Below are 26,548 nucleotides of genomic sequence, written 5' to 3'. Positions count from 1 at the left end.
TTTTTTATTTTTTATTTTTTTATTTTTTTTGAGACAGAGTCTGGCTCTGTCGCCCGGGCTAGAGTGCCATGGCGTCAGCCTCGCTCACAGCAGCCTCAGACTCCTGGGCTCAAGCGATCCTCCTGCCTCGGCCTCCCAAGTCGCTGGGACTACAGGCATGCGCCACCATGGCCGGCTAATTTTTTCTATATATATTTTTAGCTGTCCAGCTAATTTCTTTCTATTTTTAGTAGAGATGGGGTCTCGCTACATTGTCCAGTCTGGTCTGGAATTCCTAACCTCCAGCGATCCTCCCGCCTTGGCCTCCCAGAGTGCTGGGATGACAGGCGTGTGCCACCGCGCCCGGCCCTAATAAGTCCTATGTCACTTACTTTATAGTTTCAGGAGGATTCTGGAAAGAAAGGAGGAGGATGGGAAGTGAGGAGCCCAGTGTTGCACATCTAAACTGGAGCGGGTCACCCGGCTAAACCCGAGCTCTGCGCGTGTCCCCCCGAACAGCGGGAAAGTCCTCCTTGGTTCTGTTTGGGTTGGGACGGGCCAGTGCTGGGACTTTGCCTGCTCTTCTGCCAAGCATGGGGACCGTGCGGCGACACCAGGCAGGCTGCCACCTCTTCTTGTCTTGTCGGCAGGAGAGTTAGGTCATGGGGCGTGTGGGCTGAGTCTGCTGTTGACACCCCAGCCCGGGGACGTCTGAGACAGGACAAAGGGGAACCCAGGAAGGGACAGATGTGGGACTCGACTGCTCTGCTGTGTGCCCCAGGTCAGCGCAAGTCCCCTCCCCTAGGGACAGATCTTCCGAGAAGCTGCGGTGTGATCACAGCAGCGCAGGCACGGGGGCATTGCGGGCAGGGCCTGCCCCCTGCTTGGAGTGGAACAGCCGTCCCCAGGGCTGTCCCCAAGTGCCCCGGGGACGGACACCTCCCCAGGCGACGTGGGCGTCTCTGGGAGGGGTGAGGTCGTCTGCAGGCAGTGGGGTTTCAAAGTCCCCCGAGGAGGGAGGACACGGGGCCCTCAGGGGCCCAGGGGCGCAGAATCCGGTGACAATGGGGACTGGAATGCAAGAAGAGGGTGCCACGCGGCAGACACTGAGGTGACAGCAGGCAGGTCGGGCGTCCTGTTTGGGACCTACAGCTGAGGTGCAGTGGGGAGGGTCCCGGGGTCCCAGAGGTGCGGGGACACAGGAAAGAGAAGAACCGCCCCTCCCCCATGCCCCCACCCCCGCCACCAAACCTTGTCCCTCAACCCCCGTCTCGCCTCCTGCTTTTCGGAGGCCTGAGCTGACCTGCACCCATGTCCCCGCGTCCTCCCCCCGCCCGCCCCAACCCGGGGGTCTGGCTCTCCCAGGCCAAGCCCAGGACTCGGGGTGACGGCAGGACTCCCAGGGCCACCCAGGGGCCACCCGGGGACGCTGCAGAGACTCGGAGGTGCAGGCAGCCTCTGCTCGGAAACTTTATTCTCCGGGGAGTCACCCCTCACCCCGCCAGGGGCCGCCGCTTGGGGTGCAGGGGGGAGGGCGTCCGCCGCCACGGCTTGGGGACAGAGAAGGTGACACATCACAGGTGTGCCGGAGGCGGTGGGACTGCCGAGACCCTTCTTCAGTACTCGAAGGTGACAGTCTTGACTCGCAAGTACTCGTTCAGGGCCGCCTCGCCTGCAAGACAGCAGGTGCCACCATTGGGACACGTCATGAGCTGTCATATTTGTCCCAGCAAATCCCCGGGCGGGGGGAGGGGGGCAACTGTGTCAGGGTCCCCTGATTTACAGATGGGGACCTGAGGCCCAGGGAGGCCACGTACCTTACCCGGGTACCTCCGGGGGTAGGTGGGGGGGCCCAGACTCCCCAGAATACAGAGCCAATCTGGGGGGAGGGGGCGACCATTCTAGAACCTTCTAGAACCTTCTAGCACCCACCATCTTGTTTTGACACGGTGGGAAGCCCCTTGGGTGGAGGGAAGGAAGAGGGACCGTCTTGGGGGTCACCACCCAGACGCACCCCTCATCTTCTTTCTCTGCTGCTAACCCCAGGTCAAGCCATGGCTGGGAGAAGGGCCACCTCCCGGGGACCCGGGTCCCCAACTCTGTTGTGTGGCCGGCGCGTCTCAGCCCACAGCCCGGCCCTCTGGGGCCTCCGGTGCTGCCCACGGGGACCGTCTGGGATACTGGGTGCTGGGCCGCCCCAGGGAGGGTGCCGGGCCTCTCTGGGCAGGACGTGGGAAGGGGAGTCGGGACGGGGCTGGGGGTCTCCGGGGAGGGTCACATGCTGCTGGGGGCTTGGCCACGGCCTTCCAGATTCCCACGGTGGAGGCCAGGACGGGGCCTGGCACGGCGTGGGGGGGGGGTGTGACTTTAACAGACGTTTGTTGAATGACTAAGTGACAGCCAGCCGGCCGCCTACCCAGGTCTTTGCCGAATCCGGACTGCTTGAACCCCCCGAAGGGGGCGGCCACGTCGGTCTTGTTGTAGGTGTTGACGAACACGGTGCCGGCCTCCAGCTTGTCGCTGACGTACAGGGCTTTGTTGATGTCGCTGGTGAACACACCGGAAGCCAGGCCGAATTCGGTGGCGTTGGCCCGAGACAACACGGCATCCACGTCCCTGGAGGGGAGGAAAAAAAAAAAATCCAGACCCGTGAGCCGGCGGCAGACACACGGGCTCACCCGTGGAGGGCTGTCCCCAGACTGCAGACTCGCCAGGGAAACAAGTCCCCTTCTTGTCCCGGGGCGGGCGGTTCTGGGGTTTCGGTGCCGGGCCGCGGAGAGTGACAACAGGGCCCGGCACAATGTGGGGACCGTGCAGAGAGGCCCGGGGACAAAGTGGCAGGGAGAGGAGGTGGCGGGGAACCCGTGGCCTCCTCCTGGTCGCCCGTGGGGCACCTCCCCGAGCTTGCGTGGGTGAAGACCCCAGCGACGGGTGCAGAAGGGACATCAGCGGGACCCCGTACCCGTCACCAAACCGGGAGATGATCATTATGGGACCGAAGGATTCCTCCTTGGCAATAAACATGTGGTCCTCCACGTCCGTGAAAACAGTCGGCTCGAAGAAGAAGCCTGCAACGGGCGAGGTCTTGTCACCTGCCGACCCCGTGGAGGGGCCACCACCCTTTTAAGTCGAGGCCACCGAGGGGACGGAGGCCCCAGCTCACAGACATGGCGGGGGACAGAGCTGAGACTTAACCCCAAGCCTGCCCAACGCCGGCGCCAAAGCCTGTGACCATGTCACAGAGCCGAGTCTTCCCGGTGACAGCTAATCTGAAACCCTACCTCGATTATTTGGCAAGTGAAGCCGCCCGGATGGCTCTCCAGGGGGGCACGGGGACAGCTTTGCATTTGGTCCCAGGATGGCCTCCCTCCTGGACAGGGGACAGTGGCCCCACCAGGACCCAGCCTCACACTCTCGGGTCAAAAGGGGACCACCCCGCCCGCCCCCGCAGCCACCCGGCCCCTGGGACAGAACCGCTGCCGGTGGCAGAAATGCCTTGTCTGACTATGTCTTCTCTGGACGCGGAGCCCGGGGGTCCCCTGAGGCCCCGTGGGACCGAGATCCAATCCTGCCTGACTTCGGGGACATCCGAGACACCTGGAAGTTTCTCACTCTCGGTTTAGAGAAACAAAAATTTAAGGAAAAAAAAAAAAACAAAACGAAAAAAAAAAACTTGGAAAAAGATTTCGCTAAAAATATTCGCTATTTTTTCAAGCATCCATCAATCATATTTAACTCTGATGATTTTTTTTTTTTTTTTTGAGACAGAGTCTGGCTCTGTCGCCCGGGCTAGAGAGCCGTGGCGTCAGCCTCGCTCACAGCAGCCTCAACCTCCTGGGCTCCAGCGATCCTCCTGCCTCAGCCTCCCGAGTCGCTGGGACTACAGGCATGCGCCACCACGCCCGGCTCATTTTTCTTTTTTTCTTTTTTATACAGATTGGGTCTTGCTATGTTGCCCAGGCTGGCCTCAGACTCCTGACCTCGAGCGATCCTCCCGCCTCGGCCTCCCAGAGTGCTGGGGTGACAGGCGGGAGCCACCGGCACCGAATGAGGTTTCCAAGTCTGTGTCCTCGCCTTGCCAGTCCCGTGCCTGGGTCTGGCTGCTGTCCCAGTAGCCAAGTCCCTGCCCCTACGGTCCCAGATGGGGCCCGGCGCCTGACTGCACAGCTACCTCCGGTGAGGACTCGGCAGGAAACCAGAAGGCATGGTGCCTGCTGCCTCAGTTTACCCAACTGACCTGGCCGGGGCACTTGATTCCCACCGCAAACCAGCGTGGCCCCTTCCTTCACGCCGCGCTGGCAGTATTCCAGCAGCTTCGTCAGGTGGGCTCGGTGGTTCTGCGGGCCGTGGGTCGTGTCCCTGTCCAGGGGGTTACCGATCTTCATCTTTGTCACCTCTTCCACCTGCAGAAAGCGTCCCCAGGTCACGTCCTGCTCCGATGTCGCTGCAGTTGGGTCCCCTGAGCCACCTCCCACATTTGCGTTTCCGGTCCCCGCCGCTGAGCCCTGCCTGCCAGTTCTCAGGGCGGCCCAAACGCGGGCTCCAAACTTCCCTTCCGGGCTGAAACCCCAAACGCTTCCTATACGCAAACGGTGTGAAAGTCCCCAAGCCCGGGCCGGGCGCGGTGGCTCTCGCCTGTCACCCCAGCACTCTGGGAGGCCGAGGCGGGAGGATCGCTCGAGGTCAGGAGTTCGAGACCAGCCTGGGCAATGTAGCAAGACCCCGTCTCTACTAAAAATAGACAGAAATGATTTGGACAACTAAAAATATATATATATAAAAAATGAGCCGGGCGTGGTGACGCATGCCTGTCGTCCCAGCTACTCGGGAGGCTGAGGCAGGAGGATCGCTTGAGCCCAGGAGTCTGAGGCTGCTGTGAGCGAGGCTGACGCCACGGCACTCTAGCCCGGGCGACAGAGCCAGACTCTGTCTCAAAAAAAAAATCTCCAACCCCGCTGAAGTCTGGTGACCGCCCCTGCCCTTAGTTCCACCCAGTTCCAATACATCTTTGAAGCCGCCTCCTCTAGGAAGCCTTCCCTGATGAATCAGCCAACAGAAAGGTTAATCTAGGCTTTGCTGCCTCGAGATGGCCGCCTGGGTCTCCCCGGGGACGTGGCAGAAGAGGACAGCTGATGACTCTGGAGCCTGGGGGTGGGGAGAGTCAGAAAGCGAACCCGAACCCGGGATGTGGGATGAGGTGTTAAGAAACTCGGATGAACATAATGAGCTGCGAGGCAGACGCTGCCCTGACTTGTTTTGTCCCCTGTTCCCTGCTCCTACCCTGGGGACCCACACTGCTCCCTGGTCTCCCCCAGCTGCAGAGAACGGCGTGTGGCCCCGCGGGGATGCCTGTGTCTGTCCCTTCACCCCGTCCCAGGCTGCCCCCCAAGAACCATGAGCTCAGCGAACGGCTGTTCCTCCCAGCCACTCGGTATTATCGAGAGATGCTTGTTCCACGGCGGAACCTGACTGTTGTTTGTCACAGCTCCCCCTAGAGAGTCCCTCCCGTTCCCCTGCCTTCCCACTCTGAGCCCCTGCGGGCCTCCATGCCGGGCTCCCCGTCACAGCCGCCCCCCTGTCCTCCCCGGACACCCCAAATATAGTCCGTGGGGCCACAGCTCCTGCCATCCTGTGGCTTCCCGATGCGTCCCAGAAGAGTTGCTGGGGAAGGCCTTGGAAGATGCCATCTGGTGCCACCGCGTCCCCAAGGCTGCAAGGCGGCTGCTGGCAGCTTCAGAAGCTGATGGCAGCTCCGCCCTCCAGCCCGAGGGACAGTCTCCAAGCAAGGACCGCCTGCCTCGGTGGGGGGCCACAGCCCAGCCTGACGCTGGGACACGCCTGCGTTCATGCTCCCGGGCTCCCGTCTGTCCCACTCCCTCCTGGTCCCTTCCACCTTCCAGCCAGGCCTCCCCTGGGAGCCGCCCTTAGCAAACCGCGCGGATCTGAATCCTTGCCTCAGGCTCCGCATGTAGGGAACCAGCCTAAAATGGGCCCTTTCGGGTTCTGTCGATTAGAGCCACGGGGCTTTGCTGCTTCCTGCTGAAATCGTAAAAGCCAGGACAGCCCCCCGAGGGTCCCCTGACCCGGGTGGACGTGGAGCCCCGGCCCCACGTGACCCGGCCCTGCCTCCCCTCCTCCGGCGGCCCCCAGAGCCCGGGCCGGCACTTACCACCCTCCGCACAAACTCGTCGTGAATGGAGTCCTCTACGAAGAGCCGGCCGGCGGCGATGCAGTTCTCCCCTTTGTTGAAGAACACGGAGCTCATGCCCTTCAGAGACCAGACGAGACCCGGTCACGGCTCCTCCTGGGGACCTCCAGCCACCCCCCCCACCCGCTGCCCGGGGTCTGCCAGGGCCCGGCCACCCCTTCTCGGGGACAACGGGGGCCACGCTGTCCTGACCTTTTCCTGCGGGCCAGGCCTAGCGAGCTCGCCACCCTCTGTCCCTCCGAGGACAGACGAGGGGTCAGAGCGTGGGAAGGGAGGATGCTCAGGCCCGCGGCCACCACTTGGGGACAAGGCTGCCGTCCACATGGTGGAGCAGGGAGACCCCTCGGAGTCCCGGGTGGGCTCGCTGGGGTGGCCCGGGAGACATCGGCCTTCCTGTTTGTGAGCCTATGCTGTCACGAGGGGTGCCGGGCAGTGTGTCACCACAGGGAAGCCGGGGGGTGACCAGGCAGGGCCGGCTCTCCCGACCCCGTGACGGGGCCCAGCAGCCTCAGCCTCGGTGCCGGAGGGCCGACGGGGTCACGCAGGGACACCGCACAAGGTCCTCGCCTCCCTCAGTTTCCCCGCCCTCCCAGGCACAATGGGGACTTCGATAGAGGTTGGGGACATATTGGGGCACCCGGCTCAATGTGGCTGTGGCGGTTTGTTCCCGCAGGAGCGAAGAGGGGACCAAAGCCCAGGCACAGTGACAACACTGATCGTGGGAACAGGAGCCAGCGCCCGAGTGGCACTGTGTGTCCCCAGGGGCTAGATGTCACCTTGTCCCTATTGCACAGCTGGGAGCACACAGGCCCAGAGAGGTTAAGCGACTTGCTTAAGGCTGCCCAGCAAGCTGGCTCCAGCGATCCTCCTGCCTCAGCCTCCCGAGTAGCTGGGACGACAGCCATGTGCCACCACGCCCGGCTCATTTTTTCTATATATATTTTTAGTTGTCCAGCTAATGTCTTGCTATTTTTAGTAGAGACGGGGTCTCACTCTTGCCCAGGCTGGTCTTGAACTCCTGACCTCGAGCGATCCTCCCTCCTCGGCCTCCCCGAGTGCTGGGGTGACAGGCGTGAGCCACCGCGCCCGGCCCGGACACAGTTTTGCAGGGCGCGTGTCATTCTTGCCCCGAGTCCCCTTCCTGCCACAGACTCGTATGCACCGAGGCTTTGTGGCATTGGAGACAGGTCCCCCTGCCATCCCTGCCCCTGTGCCTGTCCCCTCGCTGGCCGTGCCGCCCCCCCCCAGGCCCAGCGCTTACCATCTGCACGGCCTTGTTGAGGTCACAGTCGGCAAAGATTAGAAGGGGCGACTTCCCGCCCAGCTCCAGGGACACCTTCTTCACGTTGCTCACGGCGCAGCTGGAAGGGACAGCGGGTGCGGGGCTGGTGCCGGCGGCCCCGGAGCACCAGGACCCCCATGCCCAGGGCAGGAGGCTTCGTTGCAAAGAGTGAGGCCCGGCCTCCGCCCAAAACCTCCGCAGCCCCAGCCTCCGTGGCTGTGGCCCCAGAGGATTTGTCATCTCCGTTTTGTTTTTTTTTTTTGAGACAGAGTCTCGCTCTGTCACCCAGGCTAGAGAGCCGTGGCGTCAGCCTCGCTCACAGCAGCCTCAACCTCCTGGGCTCCAGCGATCCTCCTGCCTCAGCCTCCCGAGTAGCTGGGACGACAGGCATGCGCCACCACGCCCGGCTCATTTTTTTCTATATATATTTGTAGCTGTCCAGCTCATTTCTTTCTATTTTTAGTAGAGACGGGGTCTCGCTACATTGCCCAGGCTGGCCTCGACCTCCTGACCTCGAGCGATCCTCCCTCCTCGGCCTCCCCGAGTGCTGGGGTGACAGGCGTGAGCCCCCGCGCCCGGCCGAGCCAGTTCTTGTCGTAGCCACCAGAAGAGAAGCAGGTGCAACGAATCCTAATGTCTTATATTCATCCTCCGCTCGTGGAAAACGGTGTCATTTTCAACTTGAAATCAATGCGCAAAACTCAGCGAGATCTTTCATTTTTTTTTTTTGCGTGCGCCGATTTGGAAATGGGCGTGTGTTTACGCGCACGCACCTGAGCAGACCCCCAGCTTGGATCAGGCCCCTCTAATACGTGCCCTGGTGTGTCAGACACAGTCAGATGTCCCAGGCCACCATCTGCCTGTGTCGCAGGACCCAGCCCCCCCCCCCGCCCCCTGCCAGCTGCGCTGCCCACCTGCCCCCCCCCCCCCGGCCACTGGGCCCTCCCGCTGCCGCCCCAGCCACCTACCTCTTCATGATCTGCTTCCCGACCTCGGTGGAGCCGGTGAACCCGATTTTCCTGACATCGGGGTGGTCCGAGAGTCTCTGGCCGACCAGCGAGCCTGCGGGCGGGCGGGAAGGGTGGCAGTCCGGGCCGTCACTGAGTCATTCACCGAGGGCCACACTCCCCCTGGGCTTAGTGCGCCGGGTGCCGGGCGGGGGGTCCCCCTCTGGGCCTCACCCCCCATGAGGGCACCTGTCCACACCCTACACGCCAGCACCCCCTGAACTTGATCGTGTCTGGAGACAGCAACTCCATAGAGGTCGTTAAGGCGCAAAGAGTTTGCTGGGGACAGTCCCCTCTCCATCCTAACTCCCCCAAGCAGAGGACAGCAGGACCCAGATGTGCACAGGGGGACGACCCCAGGAGGACCCGAGACGGGATGGCCATCTGCAAGCCCAGCGGAGGAGGAAGCCACGGGACAAACCAACCCTGCGACACCCGGCTCTGGCACGTCCAGCCTCCAGAACTGGGGACTTTGTCACCACGGCAAAACCGGCAAAGCAACGTGCCCCCCCCCCCGCCACTTTTTGCCCACCAGGGCGGGCCCCAAAGGGCGCCTGGCTGGGCCCATGCGGGGTGTGGTGTCCTGAAAGTGACAGACCCCAAAGGCCCGCCCCGCCCCAGGGCGCAGCAGGCCAAGGACAGGCATGACACAGCCTGTCCCCTAACCAGGCCAATTCCTCTTTGTCTCCCGGGTCTCCCTGATGTCACCTCCTCCCAAAGGCGATGTCGCTTTGAGACTACTTGTTTTCCTGCCTTCTGACAGTGACCCTCGCCGCCTGCCTGCCACTGCCCCGGCTGGCCTCGCCCCGGCCTCCAACGCCATCCTCGGCGACGTCATTCTTGACAACGCCCTTCCCCAGCCCGGGAATAATCCCCCAGCCCAGGGCCCTTCCTCCATCCCCTCTGTTCCCCCGGAAAGCTCTTATGCTCAGGGGCACCTGGGAAAGTTCTAGAGTGAGACCCTTGCACGCTCCTTCTGCATAGAGTTGAAGCTCTACAAGTATCAAACGCCCCTCCACCGCTCCCTGTTAAATCACTGTTTTGGGGGAGAAAATATTCGTAAAAGAATGTGTCCGATAAACGACTGGTGTCCAACATATATAAAGAGCTCTCAAGATTCAACAACATGAAAACAACCTCTGAAAAACTGGGCAGAAGATATGCACGGACACCTCAGCAAGGAAGATCTACAGATGGCAGGGAAGCGTATGAAAGAGTCTCAATGTCATTGGTCATTAGGGGGTCACAAATTAAAGCAATAATGAGACGCCACTGCATACCTACCGGCACGGCCCAAATCGAGAACTCTGACATCACCAAATGGTGGTGAGGGTGCGGAGCACCGGGAAGTGTCATTCATCGCTGGTGGGGACGCAAAATGATACACCCGCTTCGGAAGCCAGTTTGGCAGTTGCTTAAAAAACTAGAGACATACTCTGCCCGCAGGACCTAGCTAATCATGCTCCTTGGTATTGAACCAAAGCACCTGAAAACATTCTGTCTACACCGAAACCTTCACGTGGATGTTTATAGAACTTTTATTCATCATTGTCCAAATTTGGGAGCGACCGAGATGTCCTTCCGCAGGTGAAGGGACAAGGAATAAGATTCAGTGCGAAGAAGAAATGAGCTATAAAGCCAGGAAAAGACAGGGCAGATAGGTGTCACTGGACATTTGTCCCAAGCATGGAACGTACAACAGCAAGACTGAACCGCCCTGTAAACTAAAGGACTTTGGGGGATACAGACGTAGCCGTTGGTCGTAACGAACGTCTCACTCTGGTGCTGGGTGTTGGTCGAGGGGGAGGCTGTGTCCGTGTCGGGGGTTGCGGGGGACCCAGGGAGTCTCTGTGTTTTCTGCTCAACAATCTGAAACTGCTCTAAAAATAAAGTCTATTTAATAATGATATAATAATAATAATAATAATAATGGCCGGGCGCGGTGGCTCACGCCTGTCACCCCAGCACTCGGGGAGGCCGAGGCGGGAGGATCGCTCGAGGTCAGGAGTTCAAGACCAGCCTGAGCAAGAGCGAGACCCCCCTGTCTCTACTCAAAATAGAAAGAAATTATCTGGACAGCTAAAAATATATATAGAAAAAATGAGCCGGGCGTGGTGGCACATGCCTGTCGTCCCAGCTACTCGGGAGGCCGAGGCAGGAGGATCGCTTGAGCCCGGGAGGCTGAGGTTGCTGTGAGCGAGGCTGACGCCGCGACACCCTAGCCTGGGCGACAGAGCGAGACTCTGTCTCAAAAAAAAAAAAAAAAAAAAAAAACACTTGGAAAATTTCTAAAAAATCTCTCTTTATTTACTGGGTCGGAGAGCAGATCCGAAACGACAACCATATATTATTTAGGAATAATAAAACCATGAACACAACTATGCAAAAGGCCTGAGGCAGGAGCGAGTTTCTGGAAGGCTGGCTTGGGGAGTCCTGTGGACAATTTCCCTGTGGAAACCACCACACTGGTGGAAATTTTTTTAAAGTTTCTGAAGATTTTTCTAGGGGCGTAAGATAAGATAAAAGCAGAAAAAAAAAAAAACCCACAAGAGAATAGCAATGAAATAGGTAAGAAAATCTAAAAGCTATTTGTTTGGGTGTTACTGAGGGTGGAGAATGGGGATAGATGAGCAATAACTTTTCACAAATTTAATCAACTTAAAAAGAGGAAAAAACAAAAAGTATAAAGAAGGTATTATAATGATCAAAAGGAGATAAAAATTATGAGATTATTATATATAACTTTATGCATATATATATATATATATATTTTTTTTTTTTTTTTTGAGACAGAGTCTCACTCTGTCGCCCGGGCTAGAGTGCCGCGGCGTCAGCCTCGCTCACAGCAGCCTCAGCCTCCTGGGCTCAAGCGATCCTCCTGCCTCAGCCTCCCGAGTAGCTGGGACTACAGGCATGCGCCACCACGCCCGGCTCATTTTTTCTATATATTTTTAGTTGTCCAGATAATTTTTATTTCTATTTTTAGTAGAGACGGGGTCTCGCTCTCGCTCAGGCTGGTCTCGAACTCCTGACCTCGAGCGATCCTCCCGCCTCGGCCTCCCCGAGTGCTGGGGTGACAGGCGTGAGCCACCGCGCCCGGCCGATGTCAATGTATTTAACATCTGCACAAGAAAGGATGACTTTTCCGATACACCAGGCTACTTACGAAACACAAAAGAAACTAAAAAAGCAATTCATGCCTGACCTCCCAAGATGCTCGACGTCTAGAACGTTCTACGGATAAATTCTCTCGAACTTCCAAAGGGAGCTAATCCCCCGAGTTATACGATTTATCCCAGAGCACAGACATGCAAGTAGAGATGGAAAATGTTTGGGGAAGCGGGCGAAAGCTCTCACCGGACCCCGTGATGATGTTGACCACCCCCTTGGGAATGCCAGCCTTCAGGGTCAGCTCTGCGAACTTCAGGGCTGTCAGCGCGGTCACCTAGAGAGGGGACAGGAAGGAAGATGGCTGAGGAGGGGGTGGCAAGCGAGGCTCTGCTGTCTCCCCCTGGCTTCCTCTCTCAGCGGGACACAGGCCAGCGCAGAGGGAAGACCCCAGCTTAGCCACATGTGTGGCCAGTCGCAGGGTGACACTGCCAGCCAGCTGCAGGACCAGGTGTGCCAACCTCTATTTTCTGGCCTCCCCTCCTGGGCCTCCCCTGTGCCCCATCCACCCAGCCCTGAAGGCACAGAGTCCAGCGGGACTACCTAGAAGGGGCTCGTCCTCATGCGGCTACAGCTCAGGGGACAGCAGCTGAGATGTCCCAGGGACACCCTCCCCGCCCACCCTCAGAAAAGCCAGCCTGCTCCTAGCAACGGCCAGTGTCCTTCTAGTGACCCACGGGGTGCTGCCTTGGGGCTCGGGGTGCACCCCGGTATTCCAAGCAGGCCCCAGATCTTTCTTTCTCTCTGATGTTTGCTCCATTTCTAGAAATCCAAAGAAAAGCAAGGCCGTTCCCTGGCCCTTGGAGCATCTGGACCATCCCATCCTTCCTTTTCTGCCTCCTACTGTCAATTTCACCTACTCTCAATTTCGCCTACTGTCAATTTCACCTGCTGTCAATTTCACCTACAGTCAATTTTGCCTACTGTCAATTTCACCTACTGTCAATTTCACCTACTGTAAATTTCCCCTACTGCCAATTTCGCCTGCTGTCAATTTCACCTACTGTCAATTTCACCTACAGTCAATTTCGCCTGCTGTCAATTTTGCCTACTGTCAATTTCACCTGCTGTCAATTTTGCCTACTGTCAATTTCGGCTACAGTCAATTTCGCCTACTGTCAATTTCACCTGCTGTCAATTTCACCTACAGTCAATTTCGCCTGCTGTCAATTTCGCCTGCTGTCAATTTTGCCTACTGTCAATTTCACCTGCTGTCAATTTCGCCTACTGTCAATTTTGCCTACTGTCAATTTCACCTGCTGTCAATTTCACCTACTGTCACTTTCGCTTACTGTCAATTTCTGGTGCTGGTGGCTTTGCGGGTCAAGCTGAGGTCGTGCTCCATCATGCACAATGACATACTTGAGGAGCACGTGACTCAGGGTGACTACTGTGAAGGTCAGAGGTCGTTATCGTTTCTTTACTATGGCAACACTCCCTGGGGGGTCACAGTGACCCCAGAGAAGCTGGGAGTGAGCCCGCCTGGCACCATCTGTGTGCCAATGTGTAGATGGAGAAACTGAGGCCTGGGGTGGGGGCTGTCGCTCCCAGCATGCCCGAGCGACCCTTGACCCCTTGCCTCTCCTTGGACGCCACATCATGCAGCTTCTCCATGCGGGACTGGGGGCCACCGATGCCACCACGCACCCGGCTTGCTTCTAGGACTGCTGGTCCCCAAAGCCACGTAGGCGACTGTTAGGAAAACAGGCTAAGAGATGGGGTCGCTGTCAGGGGTTTTGCAGGGCTTTGCCGTGAAGGCATCTGTGGACACGTTAGTTCACAAATTGGAAGCTGCTTCCAACAAGTCTCGCTCTGTCACCAGGCTAGAGAGCCGTGGCGTCAGCCTCGCTCATAGCAGCCTCCAACTCCTGGGCTCAAGCGATCCTCCTGCCTCAGCCTCCCGAGTAGCTGGGACTACAGGCATGCGCCACCATGCCCGGCTAACTTTTTCTCTATATATTTTTAGTTGTCCAGATAATTTCTTTCTAATTTTAGTAGAGAAAGGATCTCGCTCTTGCTCAGGCTGGTCTTGACCTCCTGCCCTCGAGCGATCCTCCCTCCTCGGCCTCCTGGAGTGCTGGGGTGACAGACGTGAGCCACCGCGCCCGGCCCTTTATTTCCTATTATTTCCATGTCTCTTGTGACGATCCTGCCTTGGGGCCTGTTTTGCTGGGAGAGGAGCTAACTCCAGTCAGGAGAGGTGACACCCGCTTCCTGGCTGGATTACTGAGGTTGTCTTGGCGTGTGGCAAGGGACACCAGGCAAAGTCTCTGCTCCATCCTCCCGAGCGCTGGCTTCTGCGCAGCCACCACTGCCTGGCTTGTCCGAGCTGCAGAAGTAGCAGCACGGCCAGTGGTGGCCGACACAACACCTGGACATCTCTGACAGTCCCGCCACAGGCAGGCCCACGGCAGGCAGCTGGCATTAGCAGTGCCCTTTGGCCAGTGCGGGTCCCTGAGGGTCTCCGCGGCCACGTGCCCCATCCAGGGTGGCCGACACTTACCTGGGCAGGTTTGATCACCACAGTGTTGCCAGCGGCCAGGCAGGCGGCTGTCTTCCAGGACAGCATCATCAGGGGGTAGTTCCAGGGGATGATGATACCGCAGACCCTGCCATTCAAAAAAGAAGCTGAGGGGGGGCCGGGCGCGGTGGCTCACGCCTGTCACCCCAGCACTCTGGGAGGCCGAGGCGGGAGGATCGCTAGAGGTCAGGAGTTCGAGACCAGCCTGAGCAAGAGCAAGACGCCGTCCCTACTAAAAATAAAAAGAAATTAGCCGGACAGCTAAAAATAAATATAGAAAAAATGAGCCGGGCGTGGTGGCGCATGCCTGTCGTCCCAGCTACTCGGGAGGCTGAGGCAGGAGGATCGCTTGAGCCCAGGAGTCTGAGGTTGCTGTGAGCGAGGCTGATGCCATGGCATTCTAGCCCACGTGACACAGTTAGACTCAGTCTCAAAAAAAAAAAAAAAAAGAAAGAAAGAAAAAAAACAGAAAAAAAAAGAAAGAAAAAAAAAAGAAAGGAAAAAAAAAAGAAAGCAAAAAAAAAAAGAAAGGAAAAAAAGAAAGCAAAAAAAAAAGAAAGAAAAAAAAGAAAGGAAAAAAAAAGAAAGCAAAAAAAAAAGAAAGGAAAAAAAGAAAGCAAAAAAAAACAGAAAGAAAAAAAAAAGAAAGGAAAAAAAAAAGCAAAAAAAAAAAAGAAAGGAAAAAAAGAAAGCAAAAAAAAAAAGAAAGAAAAAAAAAGAAAGGAAAAAAAAAAGAAAGAAACAAACAAAAAAGAACAAAAGAAGCTGAGGAGGCTGGCTTTTGTCCCTGTCCTCCACAGGGTGGCTGGAGCTCACCGGCCAACTCCAGCCTCCCCTCCCGGGGCGAGCCATCCGCCCCCAAAGCCAGCCTCCCGATCGGGCACACAATGTACCCCGGGGGAGGCAGCTCATGCCCGCCTGTTCCGTCCCAGACACTGCCGTGCCAGTTAGCCTGGCGGTGGGCAGGATGGCATGGGACACCGGACAGTTTCTGATGGGACCTCCGGGCCTGCAGAGGGGCACAGGCAACCGGGAGGGTGACACAGACAGGCACGGGGAAGAACATGGGCAAGGAGGGAAGAGACAGGGTCAGGGTGGGCGTGGAGAGGTCAGGGGTCACAGGGCGGGCCGGTGGCCGAGTCAGGACTTTGATTTGTTTTTTTTTTTTTGAGACAGAGTCTCGCTCTGTCGCCCGGGCTAGAGTGCCGTGGCATCAGCCTCGCTCACAGCAGCCTCAACCTCCCGGGCTCAAGCGATCCTCCTGCCTCAGCCTCCCGAGTAGCTGGGACTACAGGGATGCGCCACCATGCCTGGCTAATTTTTCTGTATATATTTTTAGCTGTCCAGATCATTTCTTTTTATTTTTAGTAGAGACGGGGTCTCACTACACTGCCCAGGCTGGTCTCGAACTCCTGACCTCGAGCGATCCTCCCGCCTCGGCCTCCCAGAGTGCCGGGAAGGACTTTGATTTCATGTCAGGTGTCCCGGGAACCGGCTGGCGGATGCTGAGTGGGGTGGGGGACATGGTCTCGGGGACCCAGCCTTGCATGGGGTCCTTCGTCCGACCCTCCTAACTCCTGCCCGGCCCTCACTGCCCCGGACACCTGGCGGTCACCCGACACTGCCCAGTGAGGGGGACGCTATTTCACTCCCATTTAGAGATGGGGAAACTGAGGACAGAGAGGTTAGAAACTTGCCCAGGGAAGGGCAGGTGCTGGGATTCCAACCCCGGGGCTGGGCTTCAGAGTGTTCCCGTGACATCGGGGAGGTGACACCCAGAGACCCTGCGGCCTCGCTACCGGGCAGAGACGACCGGAGGGCTGAGATTCTCATGCCTGGTCGGGAACAGCCCCCCTCCCGGTCCCCTCCCTCGTCCCCAGTCTGTGAGGTGCCGGGACCAGGCACTGGGGGGCCCGACCCGGTGCCCAGAGGCCTGGGTTCGAGGCCAGCCTCCCAGGGTGACCGGATGCTTCTGGGTGACACAGTGTCAGTTTCCTCCTCAGTGGGGTGGGGACGGATCCCCGTGGGTGGGGGCAGCTGGGAGGGCCAGAGGCCTTGCAGACTCAGGTGTGGCTGTGACTGGTGGCCCTGGTGGCCCCCGGGCTGCCTTCCCCGGTCCCTCTGAGAGCCTGCTGCCACCAGGGGGGGGGGGGGTGGGGGGGTCTCTGGCCACTTCGGCCTCTCGGCCTCCACGCTGCTCACGCTTTGGGCTGGGCCGTTCTTTGTCGTGGGGGGCTGCCCTGTAGCACCCCCTCCCTGCTGTGACAACCCAAAGTGCCTGCAGACATTGCCCGATGTCCCCCCACCATGGGATCCCCTCCCCTCCAGTCCACGCCTCCCGCACCCCCAGCCCCGTCCTGCCTGGGGCAGAGGGACGAGAGCTGTCCCGCGTCCCCTACCCACTGTCCCTCGGGAGCCTCCTTCAGCCGGTGCTTGGGGACCTGCTGGTTCATCTGAACCAGTTTCTAACGAGACAAGTGACACTGGAGCACATTGTCCTTGCAAAACGCCCCAGCGTTCCCAGTGACACTGAGGGGCCTGTGACCACCAACCCCGGGGACGTCGGGGGGTCCCTGCTGGTTGTCCTCGCTGTCCCCTCCTGGTGCTGCTGTTCTTGTCTATCATCCTATTTCTCCACTTTAAAAAAAATTTTTTTCCCTGTCCCTTGGTGCCACCTGGGAGTTCCCCGTTGTCACATCCTCTTCTTGGTCAAACGTTTCGAGGCCACAGCCTTGTTTCCCGCCGTGACCCCGACCGACAGAGGGTTTTGGGGTCGGGACGAAATCGAATGACACTTGTGAAATCGCACAGCAGCCCCCGGGCCACCAGGGTGCCCGAGGGGCGGACGGAATGGCTGTTTGATAAACACATAATAAAGGGACGTCACGAGCTGCCCGCAGGCAGGGCCGTGGGACACACAGGGGACTGCCTGGACGGATGTCACCTGGGCAGCCACTCACCCTACGGGTTCCTTCCGGGTCAAGGTCAGGTTGCGGTTGGGCCGGGCGTGGTTGATGGGGATGGTGGAGCCCTGGAGAAAGCACAGGATGTCGCTGGAGGAGGCCGGGGGGGACCCAGGGGGGTGTCCTGAGTCCCGCACCGTGGTGCCAGGTAGGAATGACAGGGACGCCTGGGGCATCCAGGGACGAGCGGATAGGTTGCCAGGAGGGGCACACTGAGGCTGCACTTGGAGCCTGTCGGGCAGATCCTTGGGGACAGGAAGCTGGTCCCACCGAGGGGGCTGGGCTGCTGTCCCCCCAGCTCTAAGCAGCTGGGCCTGCCTCTTGCTGGGAGTGACATCTCTTGCCGGGAGTGACAAGAGTGACAGAGCAGCAGCCCTGGGAGGTGGGACTGCCGGGCTCCAGTGCAGAGGAGAGACCCCCTGAGCCCTGCAGGGCCGGGTCTCCCTGGGGTCCCGGGGACAAAGTTCCACACCCGACTCTTGGGGCCTGAGAATGCGGCAAGCTGTCCCTCCCGGGAAGATGTCATGTGTCCCGCTGACCTCAGGATGGCGGGGCTCATGCACGTGGTTCTAGAATCACCCCCAGAAAACCAGACTGGTTTCTCCAGTTAGTTGCAAAAGACTCAGGGGGATTCCAAGCCGGAGCAAGACGCGTTGTCACCGGGAGATGGGGACCCGCGGGCGGGGGGGCCTAGGGACAGGCCGCAGCCAGGAAGGACCTGGGGTCTCAGTCCCGCAACTGCACGGAGCGGATCTCTGCCAACAGCCGGACGGGCCCCGAAGCTTCCAGAAACGGCCCAGCCCGGGTGACACGGTGACTTGGACCTTGGCATGGGACCAAGCCGAGGCCGCCCCGGACTCCCACCTGCAGGATCTCGGGGTCGTCGTGAATGCGTGTCATTCGAAGCCACTTAGGGGTGGCGGTTATGCAGCAGCACACGGCGGGCTGGACTGCCACCCTCGGGGCCTGCCACCCTCGAGCCTGGGCTGCCCCCGTGAGCCCGCCCACCTGGATTTTGTCGCACCAGCCGGCAAAGTAGCGGAAGGTCTGGATGGACATGCCCACGTGGGTCTTCAGGGCCAGAGTGTAGACGGCTCCGGCGTCCAGGGCCTCAATGGTCGCCAGTTCCTCCTGGTGCTGCTCCATGAGGTCCGCCAGCCTGCGACGGGGTGGCAGTGGGGGCGGGGCTCAGGCCTGGCGTCGCTCATCTGCCCCTCAGTTTCCCCATCTGAACCGTGGGACAGTAACATTGCCTGGCCGGGCGCGGTGGCTCACGCCTGTCACCCCAGCACTCTGGGAGGCCGAGGCGGGAGGATCGCTCGAGGTCAGGAGTTCGAGACCAGCCTGAGCAAGAGCGAGACCCCGTCTCTACTAAAAATAGAAAGAAATTTCTGGACAACGAAAATATATATAGAAAAAATGAGCCGGGCGTGGTGGCGCATGCCTGTCGTCCCAGCGACTCGGGAGGCTGAGGCAGGAGGATCGCTTGAGCCCAGGAGGCTGAGGCTGCTGTGAGCGAGGCTGACGCCACGGCACTCTAGCCCGGGCGACAGAGCGAGACTCTGTCTCAAAAAAGAAAAAAAAAAAAAAAGTCACACCCTCCAAAAGCCAACCAAGCAGTGAAAACAGCGTCTCGTGACAGTTAAGGGACCAGGGTTCCATCAGCTACAGGACAGCTGAACTCACTCTCTGTGGCACAAACGGGACCCGTTAGCTCCAAGCTCTGCTGGCACCAAACTCAAATTATTTTTCACGCACCCGATTGTCTCTCAAACAGCCCCCCAAAAAACACATTTTTAGCCAGGTAGAGCCTGCCTGCTTTGCACGCCCCAGGAACTTCACCCAACAGTTGTTCCGGCTGCTCCCCGGAGGCCCCAGAGTCTCCCTCATGCCCACCGGGCACGGGAACTTTAACTCTCCCTTCTAGATCTTTCTCTCATAATAGGATGAGGTGTTATTGCTGCAATTCCCGCGGCCCTGACTGAACCAGGGCGCTTTGCAGTCACCTCCCTGGGAGATCGTGTCCCACCCTCTGCCGGGGCACCTGGACCAGCCTGTGTTTTACTGAGCTGGGCAGAGACAGCGGTGGTAGCGCCCCGTGCGGGACACTGGGAGTTTGGACAGGGCAGGACCGGGTCACTAGGGACCTCGCGGGTCCCTGAGGAGTCCGCCCTCCTGCAGGGTCCTCGCTTGGAGCTGTACATGGTGACTGGGTAGGTGTTGTTGCGACAGGCGCCACCAGAGGGCAGCAGAGCACCTCGGGAAAGGACATCGTCCAGTCCCACAAGCTCAAGGTCGGGCCAGCGCGGTGGGTGGACCAGACCCACAAGTCAGAGCCACTGGCGCTGTCCCCAGCTCGGGCACGCACGTCCCCTGGCTCTGCCCCACCTCCAGGAGCTGTAGGGACTGTCTGGCACCAGCCGATGGCTTCCTAGAACCAGTGGCCTCTCCGGGGCTCTCGAACCTGGGGCAGGCTGAGCCCGCGGTCCCCACAGCCCCGGCCTGTCCCCAGCCCCCTGGTGTGTCTATTCCCCGTGCAAACCACGCAGGTCCCCTGGCTCCGGGCCCCTGCGGCTGCAGCCCTGGCGTTTCTGGGCTCAGAAACAAAAGCCAGGCCGGGCGCGGTGGCTCACGCCTGTCACCCCAGCACGCTGGGAGGCCGAGGCGGGAGGATCGCTCGAGGTCAGGAGTTCGAGACCAGCCTGGGCAAGAGCGAGACCCCGTCTCTACTAAAAATAGAAAGAAATTAGCTGGACAGCTAAAAATATATATAGAAAAAAATGAGGCGGGCGTGGTGGTGCATGCCTGTAGTCCCAGCTACTCGGGAGGCCGAGGCAGGAGGATCTCTTAAAGCCAAGAGTTCCAGACCAGCCTGGGCAACATAGCAAGACCCCATCTCTACAAAAAATAAGAAAAATTCGCCAGGCTTGGTGGCGCGTGCCTGTCGTCCCAGCTACTCGGGAGGCTGAGGCAGGAGGATCGCTTGAGCCCAGGAGTCTGAGGTTGCTGTGAGCGAGGCTGACGCCACGGCACTCTAGCCTGGGTGACCGAGCAAGACTTTGTCTCAAAAAAAAAAAAAAGAAAAAGAAAACAGACAAAAGCCCCTCTGACCGCAATGCCAAGGCGGGAAGTCTCCAGCCAGCCGTGCCAGGACCCCCGATAACCAGTTCCGCACCCTGCAGACCCTCCCAGGACCCTGTGGATAAAAGCTGGGGGTCCCTGAGACTGGCTCAGCAGGCCACCGTGACACCGGCTGGCTCACCGGCCCAGCACCCCCCGCTTCTGGAAACATCGCCCGCCTCTTTGCCCAGGACCCTGCGGCTCTCTGGGGACAGCACCTCCCCTCTGGGCCTCCCTGTCACCCCGAGGGCACGAGCCGGAGTCACAATCACAAGTCCCTCCCTGAGACTTCTGAATGGGGACAGAGGGGAGAAGGCAGGTGGGCAAGAGAAAAAGGAAAAAAGAGAGAAGAAGAGAAGAAGGGAAGGGAAGGGACACGACACCAGGAGATTCCAGTGTCCCCTGGCGCCCCCTGGCAGGATCCCAGGAACAGGAGCCTTGGCAGGAGCGTCCCCCGCCCAAGCTGTACGTGGCAGTGGCTGACAGGTGGCCGTGGGGGGCTGTCACCTGTACAGAAGCCGGCCCCGGTCCCGTGCGCTGATCTTGCCCCACAGCCCATTCTCGAAAGCGTCCTTGGCCGCGGCCACTGCCTTGTCCACGTCGCTGATCTGGGCCAGCGACACCTGGCAGATGACCTGCAGTGGGAACAGAGCCGTGACAGTCGTTCCCGGGCTGGGGCACCCAGACACCTCTGCCTGACCCCAGCCCGTGGGTGAGCTTGGGGACAGGCTCAGCCCACGGGAGGGCACGGAGAATGGGTCCCATGACATGGCGGGAGGCGCCATCTTGGAAAAGTTCTGAATGTCTTTCTCTATTTCGGGGACCGTCTCTTCATCCTCGCGTTGAACCCGGGTGGGGACAGAAAGATTCTGCTTCAGGGAAATACACCAGGCGTCGGAGGCGACTGTTGGTGGCCCTGGATCGGCCCCCGTGCGCCCACGCGCACCCTCACCTTGTCTGGGGGTGGCGGTGTGGCCAGAGCTCCTCGCTGGCCACCAGGGACAGCCACACCCACCCGCGTCCCACCCCAGTGCCGGCCAGTCCACGGCTGCCTCCCAGTGCTCCAGCCCCAAGGGCGCGGTGTGTCCTCTCTGCGTCCCCGTGCCCTGCCCGTGCCTGAGTCCCTAAGTCACCCTTTCTTTACACTCCCCTCAGATGACCCCGTTTGAGTGGGCTGTCCCTTTCCGCAGGGGCTCGAGGGATATGACAGGGTGGGACGGGATAGAAAAATATCTGCCCCAGCACCCTGGGAGGCCGAGGCGGGAGGATCGCTCGAGGTCAGGAGTTTGAGACCAGCCTGGGCAATGTAGCGAGACCCCGTCTGTACTAAAAATAGAAAGAAATTAGCTGGACAACTAAAAATATATATACAAAAAATGAGCCGGGCGTGGTGGCGCATGCCTGTCGTCCCAGCTACTCGGGAGGCCGAGGCAGGAGGATCGCTTGAGCCCAGGAGGTGGAGGCTGCTGTGAGCGAGGCTGACGCCACGGCACTCTAGCCCGGGCGACAGAGCCAGACTCTGTTTTAAAAAAAAAAAAAAAGAAAAATATCCGCGTGGACCCATAAGAGCGAGTCTTGCCCCATGAAACCCGGGTTTCGGCCACGTCCCCACGTGCACGCCCAGTGCGTGAGCTCTGGTTCGCGACTCCACAAGGTCGCGGTCAAGAAAGCGCGGGAAACGTGGGATTCCACTAGAGCAAGGGCGCGTGGAACGGGCAAATGTCAAACTACGGGCCTCGTCCTGAAACATGGCGGGGAGGTGACACCATACTTCTTCCTAGGGGGATTGATTCTGTTCCCGGTCTCTGATCGGGCACGGGACATTTCAGAGCCTGAGCCCGATGTCACCCCTACCGCATCCCCATAGGACGGGCTGCAAACTGACCAGGTTTGTTTTCTGTCCATATCAAAGGCCCCCACCCATAGAGCAGGTGGGGCAGGCAGGGGACAAAGCGGGAAGAGGCCGGGGGCAGGGGGACAGCGGAGGGTCGCCAGGCCTGCGCACTCACACTTCCGTCGGTTGGGTTGATGGTGTCATAGGTCTTGCCGCCGTCGGCATCCACAAACGCCCCCCCAATGAAGAGCTGGTGTGGCATTTGGAGAGTCCGCTTGTTGACGGCCATTTCCACCTGGGGACCGAGGCCACGGCTGTAGCGTGGATTGTCCTTGACCGCCACAGAGTCACGCACGCACGCATGCACGCAACACACACGTGGGTAGACGACCACACACACGCACAACCAAGGGGCCGGGGCTCAAGCCCGCATGGCCTCCTCGGGGGGCTCGGGGAACTCTCACGTGGGCAGCTGAGCGGTCAGGACAGACAAGTGACACAGACTTCGAGGCCACCACCCGGGGGGGACCCCAGCGATGCCACTTGCTGCTTGCCAGGCCTCCCCACCGTGGGGCTGGGAGGATTCTCAGCCCACAGAAAAAGCCCAGGAGCCACCAAGGGGAGAGGGGCCCTGGGGGCCACCAGGACTCACGTAGTCGATGACACACGGGCCGTCTCCATCGTCCCCTCGCAGTTTCCTCACTAACAGCTGGATGAAGTCCCCGAAGGTGGTTGCCATGTAAACATCCTCGTTTTCTAGCTCCAGGCCGTCGCACAACTCCTTCACTTCCTCCACCAGCCTGGAGGAGGGGGACGGAAAGAGAGGGGGCACAGGACGAGGCGTGGTGGCCCCCAGTTGGTCCACAGGCAAACGCAGGAACGCCATGTCCCTCGACCTAGCAGGGGCCTCCATCCAGCACCCAAAGGGTGGCCGTGAGCCTAGAACCGGCGGGAGGAGCCTCGGCTGTGCATTCAGAGCCCTGCGTTCAGGCCGGGCGCGGTGGCTCCCGCCTGTCACCCCAGCACTCTGGGAGGCCGAGGCGGGAGGATCGCTCGAGGTCAGGAGTTCGAGGCCAGCCTGGGCAATATAGCGAGACCCCGTCTCTACTAAAAATAGAAAGAAATTAGCCGGACAACTAAAATATATATAGAAAAAAAAATGAGCCGGGCGTGGTGGCGCATGCCTGTCATCCCAGCTACTCGGGAGGCCGAGGCAGGAGGATCGCTTGAGCCCAGGAGTCTGAGGCTGCTGTGAGCGAGGCTGACGCCACGTCACTCTAGCCCGGGTGACAGAGTGAGACTCTGTCTCAATAAAAAAAAAAAAAGAAAGGGTTGATATCATGTCATGCATTCTTTTGGCCACGAATTTTTTTTTAAAAAGTATATATGCTCCTAACTATTTAAAACGCAAGAAAGAATCGGCTTTCTCTGCATCCTCCACCCACCCCAGCTCAGTCACTCTCTGCAGGCCTGGCTTGGCCTCTGGGCACCTTCTCCGGGGTGTGTGACATTCTCCTTAGCACCAGGCTTTTTTTTTTTTTTTTTTTGAGACACAGTCCCGCTCTGTCGCCCGGGCTAGAGTGCCGTGGCGTCAGCCTCGCTCACAGCAACCTCAGCCTCCTGGGCTCAAGCGATCCTCCCGCCTCGGCCTCCCGAGTAGCTGGGACTACAGGCACGCGCCACCACGCCCGGCTCATTTTTTCTATATATATTTTTAGCTGTCCAGCTAATTTCTTTCTATTTTTAGTAGAGACGGGGTCTCACTACATTGCCCAGGCTGGTCTGGAACTCCTGACCTCGAGCGATCCTCCCGCCTCGGCCTCCCCGCCCACCACCATGGCCGGAGCACAAGCCCGGGCTGGCCAGAGAAGGGGCCAGCCTAGATCAGCCAGCCCCGGCTGACCGGGACAGCTCCCGCGGACACTTCTGGAAGCCCTGCTGACACCCGCTGAGCCCGGCCCCAAGCAGCTGAGCCCGACACGACAAGCTGCCACCCGTAGAGCAGCGAGCGAGCGAGCGACACGGCGTTGGTTTCGGTCACGATGTTTGGGGCTACTTGTTACGTGGCTAAAGCGAACGCGCACGATACATAACCCGGATTCTTCTCGTGACCTCAGAGCTGCTTTTGTGCATCAAACTGTCTCGAATCCCTCCCCAAATGTCCCCGGGAGACTGTGCACGGCTGCACCCTCCTTGCGGATGCGCACGTCTGTCCCCGAGGTCCCCACACCCCCACGCTTGGGCCCTGCAGGTTCCCGGGCCCGTGCAATCCGAGAGCGTAGCAAACACACGGGCCGCCTCCCGCTGCTCCGTCTCGCGGGGACTTGTGACATGGCACCCGCTCGGGGGCAGGGACAGTGGGGACCCCTCCTCTCCTGGCCTTACCTGACCACATCCACAGACGCGGCCCCCGACTTGAAGAAATCGGTGGCATCTTCAACCTGCAGGACGTTCGGCAGGATCCGCTGCCAAGCGCTCTGCAAAGCAAGGCCCGGTGACAGGGTGGCTCTGGGGACAGCTGGGGCCGGGCTGGGCCGCTCTGTCCTCCAAGCTGCTGCCCTTTCCCGGGGTCCTGCTGGCCCTGGAGCGACTGTCCCTTGGGGCAGCCCGTGCCACTGTGGCACCCAGCCACTGTCCTCACTCTTGGACTCGTGGCCACCGGGGACTGAACCCCGGACCCGTGACGGCTTCTAAACCACAGCCTGTCCTTCAGCAGCTTGGTCTCTACAAGTCGCATCTTCTGGCTCCGTCCTCGGTCCCCAAACAGATGCCCCCACCTCGCCCCCAGGGCCACTTCCCACCACAAGCTCCAGAAGGTCCTCGTCACCACAGGCCGGGAACAAAGTCCCAGAAGCGACCACCGACCGAACTTCAGGAGCGGGGGAAACTGAGTCTCAGAGGGACAAGCACCGTTGATACCACCCGGCACCGCTGGGCCGGAGCCCTGGCCTGTGTGACGGGCAGCTTGTGCCGCCCACAGCCTGGGATGCTGCCTTTCGGGCAGCCTTTCTGGAAGGTTCCATTGCACACATCCGCATCACAGCGCCATGGGACTTGGCACGTGACTTTGTTAGATATTCCAGACGCTTCTGTTTGATTTGTTTGCTGGTGACAATGAGTCCCTTGAAGAAGCGGATTTAGCCGGGCAAAGCCCAGGCCGACCCCCCCCCCGCCCCCTGCCGCCATTTGTAGAGGAAGGAGGGACAAGAGACTCCAGGACACGACAGAACCGACACTGCACCTGGGCCCAGCACAGACACCCACGGAGGGGTGGTCGCAGCCCAGCTCTAGGAAGCGGGATTTGCAGAACGCTTGTGCAGTGCACAACCTGCCCAACTGGACAGCGGCCCCGAAGGTGCCACTTACCCGCACAGCCTCCGCGGTGACCAGCTCCTCCTCTGTCAACTCGAGGGCGCTGCTGTCTGCTCCCTTGAAGAAGTTCGAGGCCGGGATCATCTTACCGTCGTCCACTTGGATGTTCTTCACCAGCAGCTGCGAAAGCAAGGATTGCACGGTCCCTGTGGTGGTCAGGCCTCGGGCGGGGATGACAGTGGCCGGAGAACGGGGCGCTGCGTGGGACACCCCACCCCCCCGTCTCCAGCCCTCGCGGCAAAGCGGGAACAGGGAGACCCAGATTCACGACGTTTGGGACCTGCTTGCCCATAAATATTTGCTGAATAAATAAATGTCTTTGTTAGGGGACAGGAAAAAAAAACGCATAAAAAAAAAAAAACGAGTCATGGCTGAAGTCATGGGTGGGTGGCATTTGTCTACTTGGTGGTGTCGCACCCTCTAGACCCCCACCCTGCCATCTTTGGGGGACTCCTGAAGCTTTCTGTGACCTCAGGCCCCGCCAGACCCAGAAGTTTGCGAGCGATGGCTTTCCGTCAAGGGTCTCCACCAAGCTGCCACCGTGGTGTCATGGCGGAGGCAGACGGGACCCGGCATTGTGGCTGGAGCCCGTCCTCCTGCTCCAGGGGGGCGTCCACTGCCCCTCTGCCTGAGCAGAGAGAGGCCGAGGGGCTGTGTCCCCCCTGTCCCCTCCAGCCCATCCCTAAAACCAAGGACGATCGGCGTGGGGACAGGCAGGTGTAGCAATTCCTACTCCTGAGCCCACCCTGGCAGAGACCCAGGCCGGACTCGGCCCGAACCTTGACCTTTGCAAGCTCCGCAGCCTGCCCCCGGCTGCCCTGCGCGATTTTCCAAGAGCATCCCTTCAGCGAGCCGCTAGAAGTCACTAGAACTTACTAGAACTGACTAGAACTTACTAGAACTCACTAGAGACAGATACTCTCTTGTAACTGCATTGACCAGCCATGAATACCCAAAACCCTCAATCGCAGACAGCAGCAGTGGCCTCTAGAACTCACTAGAACTTACTAGAACTCACTAGAACTTACTAGAACTGACTAGAACTCACTAGAACTCACTAGAGACAGATATTCTCTTGGAACTGCATTGATCAG

At 59.4% G+C, this 26,548-nt stretch overlaps 1 protein-coding gene across 1 annotated transcript in view; it reads right to left on the bottom strand.

The window, feature by feature from the left end:
• Positions 1–1,436: 1,436 nt before the first annotated feature.
• Positions 1,437–26,548, bottom strand: part of ALDH1L1 (aldehyde dehydrogenase 1 family member L1) — a 38,651-nt gene continuing 13,539 nt past the window's right edge. Inside the window, exons 8-23 of the mRNA XM_045534146.1 lie at positions 25,449–25,574; positions 24,468–24,559; positions 22,735–22,882; positions 22,258–22,377; positions 20,756–20,883; positions 18,137–18,287; positions 17,126–17,196; positions 14,148–14,253; positions 11,834–11,921; positions 8,438–8,531; positions 7,449–7,548; positions 6,149–6,247; positions 4,217–4,382; positions 2,942–3,047; positions 2,396–2,595; positions 1,437–1,651 (exon numbers count right to left, since the gene is read on the bottom strand). Coding sequence (XP_045390102.1) covers positions 1,596–1,651; positions 2,396–2,595; positions 2,942–3,047; positions 4,217–4,382; positions 6,149–6,247; positions 7,449–7,548; positions 8,438–8,531; positions 11,834–11,921; positions 14,148–14,253; positions 17,126–17,196; positions 18,137–18,287; positions 20,756–20,883; positions 22,258–22,377; positions 22,735–22,882; positions 24,468–24,559; positions 25,449–25,574 — 1,851 coding nt within the window. The 3' untranslated portion in view covers positions 1,437–1,595. The remainder of the gene's footprint in view (positions 1,652–2,395; positions 2,596–2,941; positions 3,048–4,216; positions 4,383–6,148; positions 6,248–7,448; positions 7,549–8,437; positions 8,532–11,833; positions 11,922–14,147; positions 14,254–17,125; positions 17,197–18,136; positions 18,288–20,755; positions 20,884–22,257; positions 22,378–22,734; positions 22,883–24,467; positions 24,560–25,448; positions 25,575–26,548) is intronic.

The sequence above is a fragment of the Lemur catta genome, chromosome 21 (genome assembly GCF_020740605.2).
Source record: "Lemur catta isolate mLemCat1 chromosome 21, mLemCat1.pri, whole genome shotgun sequence".
Lineage (NCBI taxonomy): Eukaryota > Metazoa > Chordata > Mammalia > Primates > Lemuridae > Lemur > Lemur catta.
Note: the sequence above shows the minus strand (reverse complement) of the source record. Positions and strands in the feature narration are given on the sequence as shown.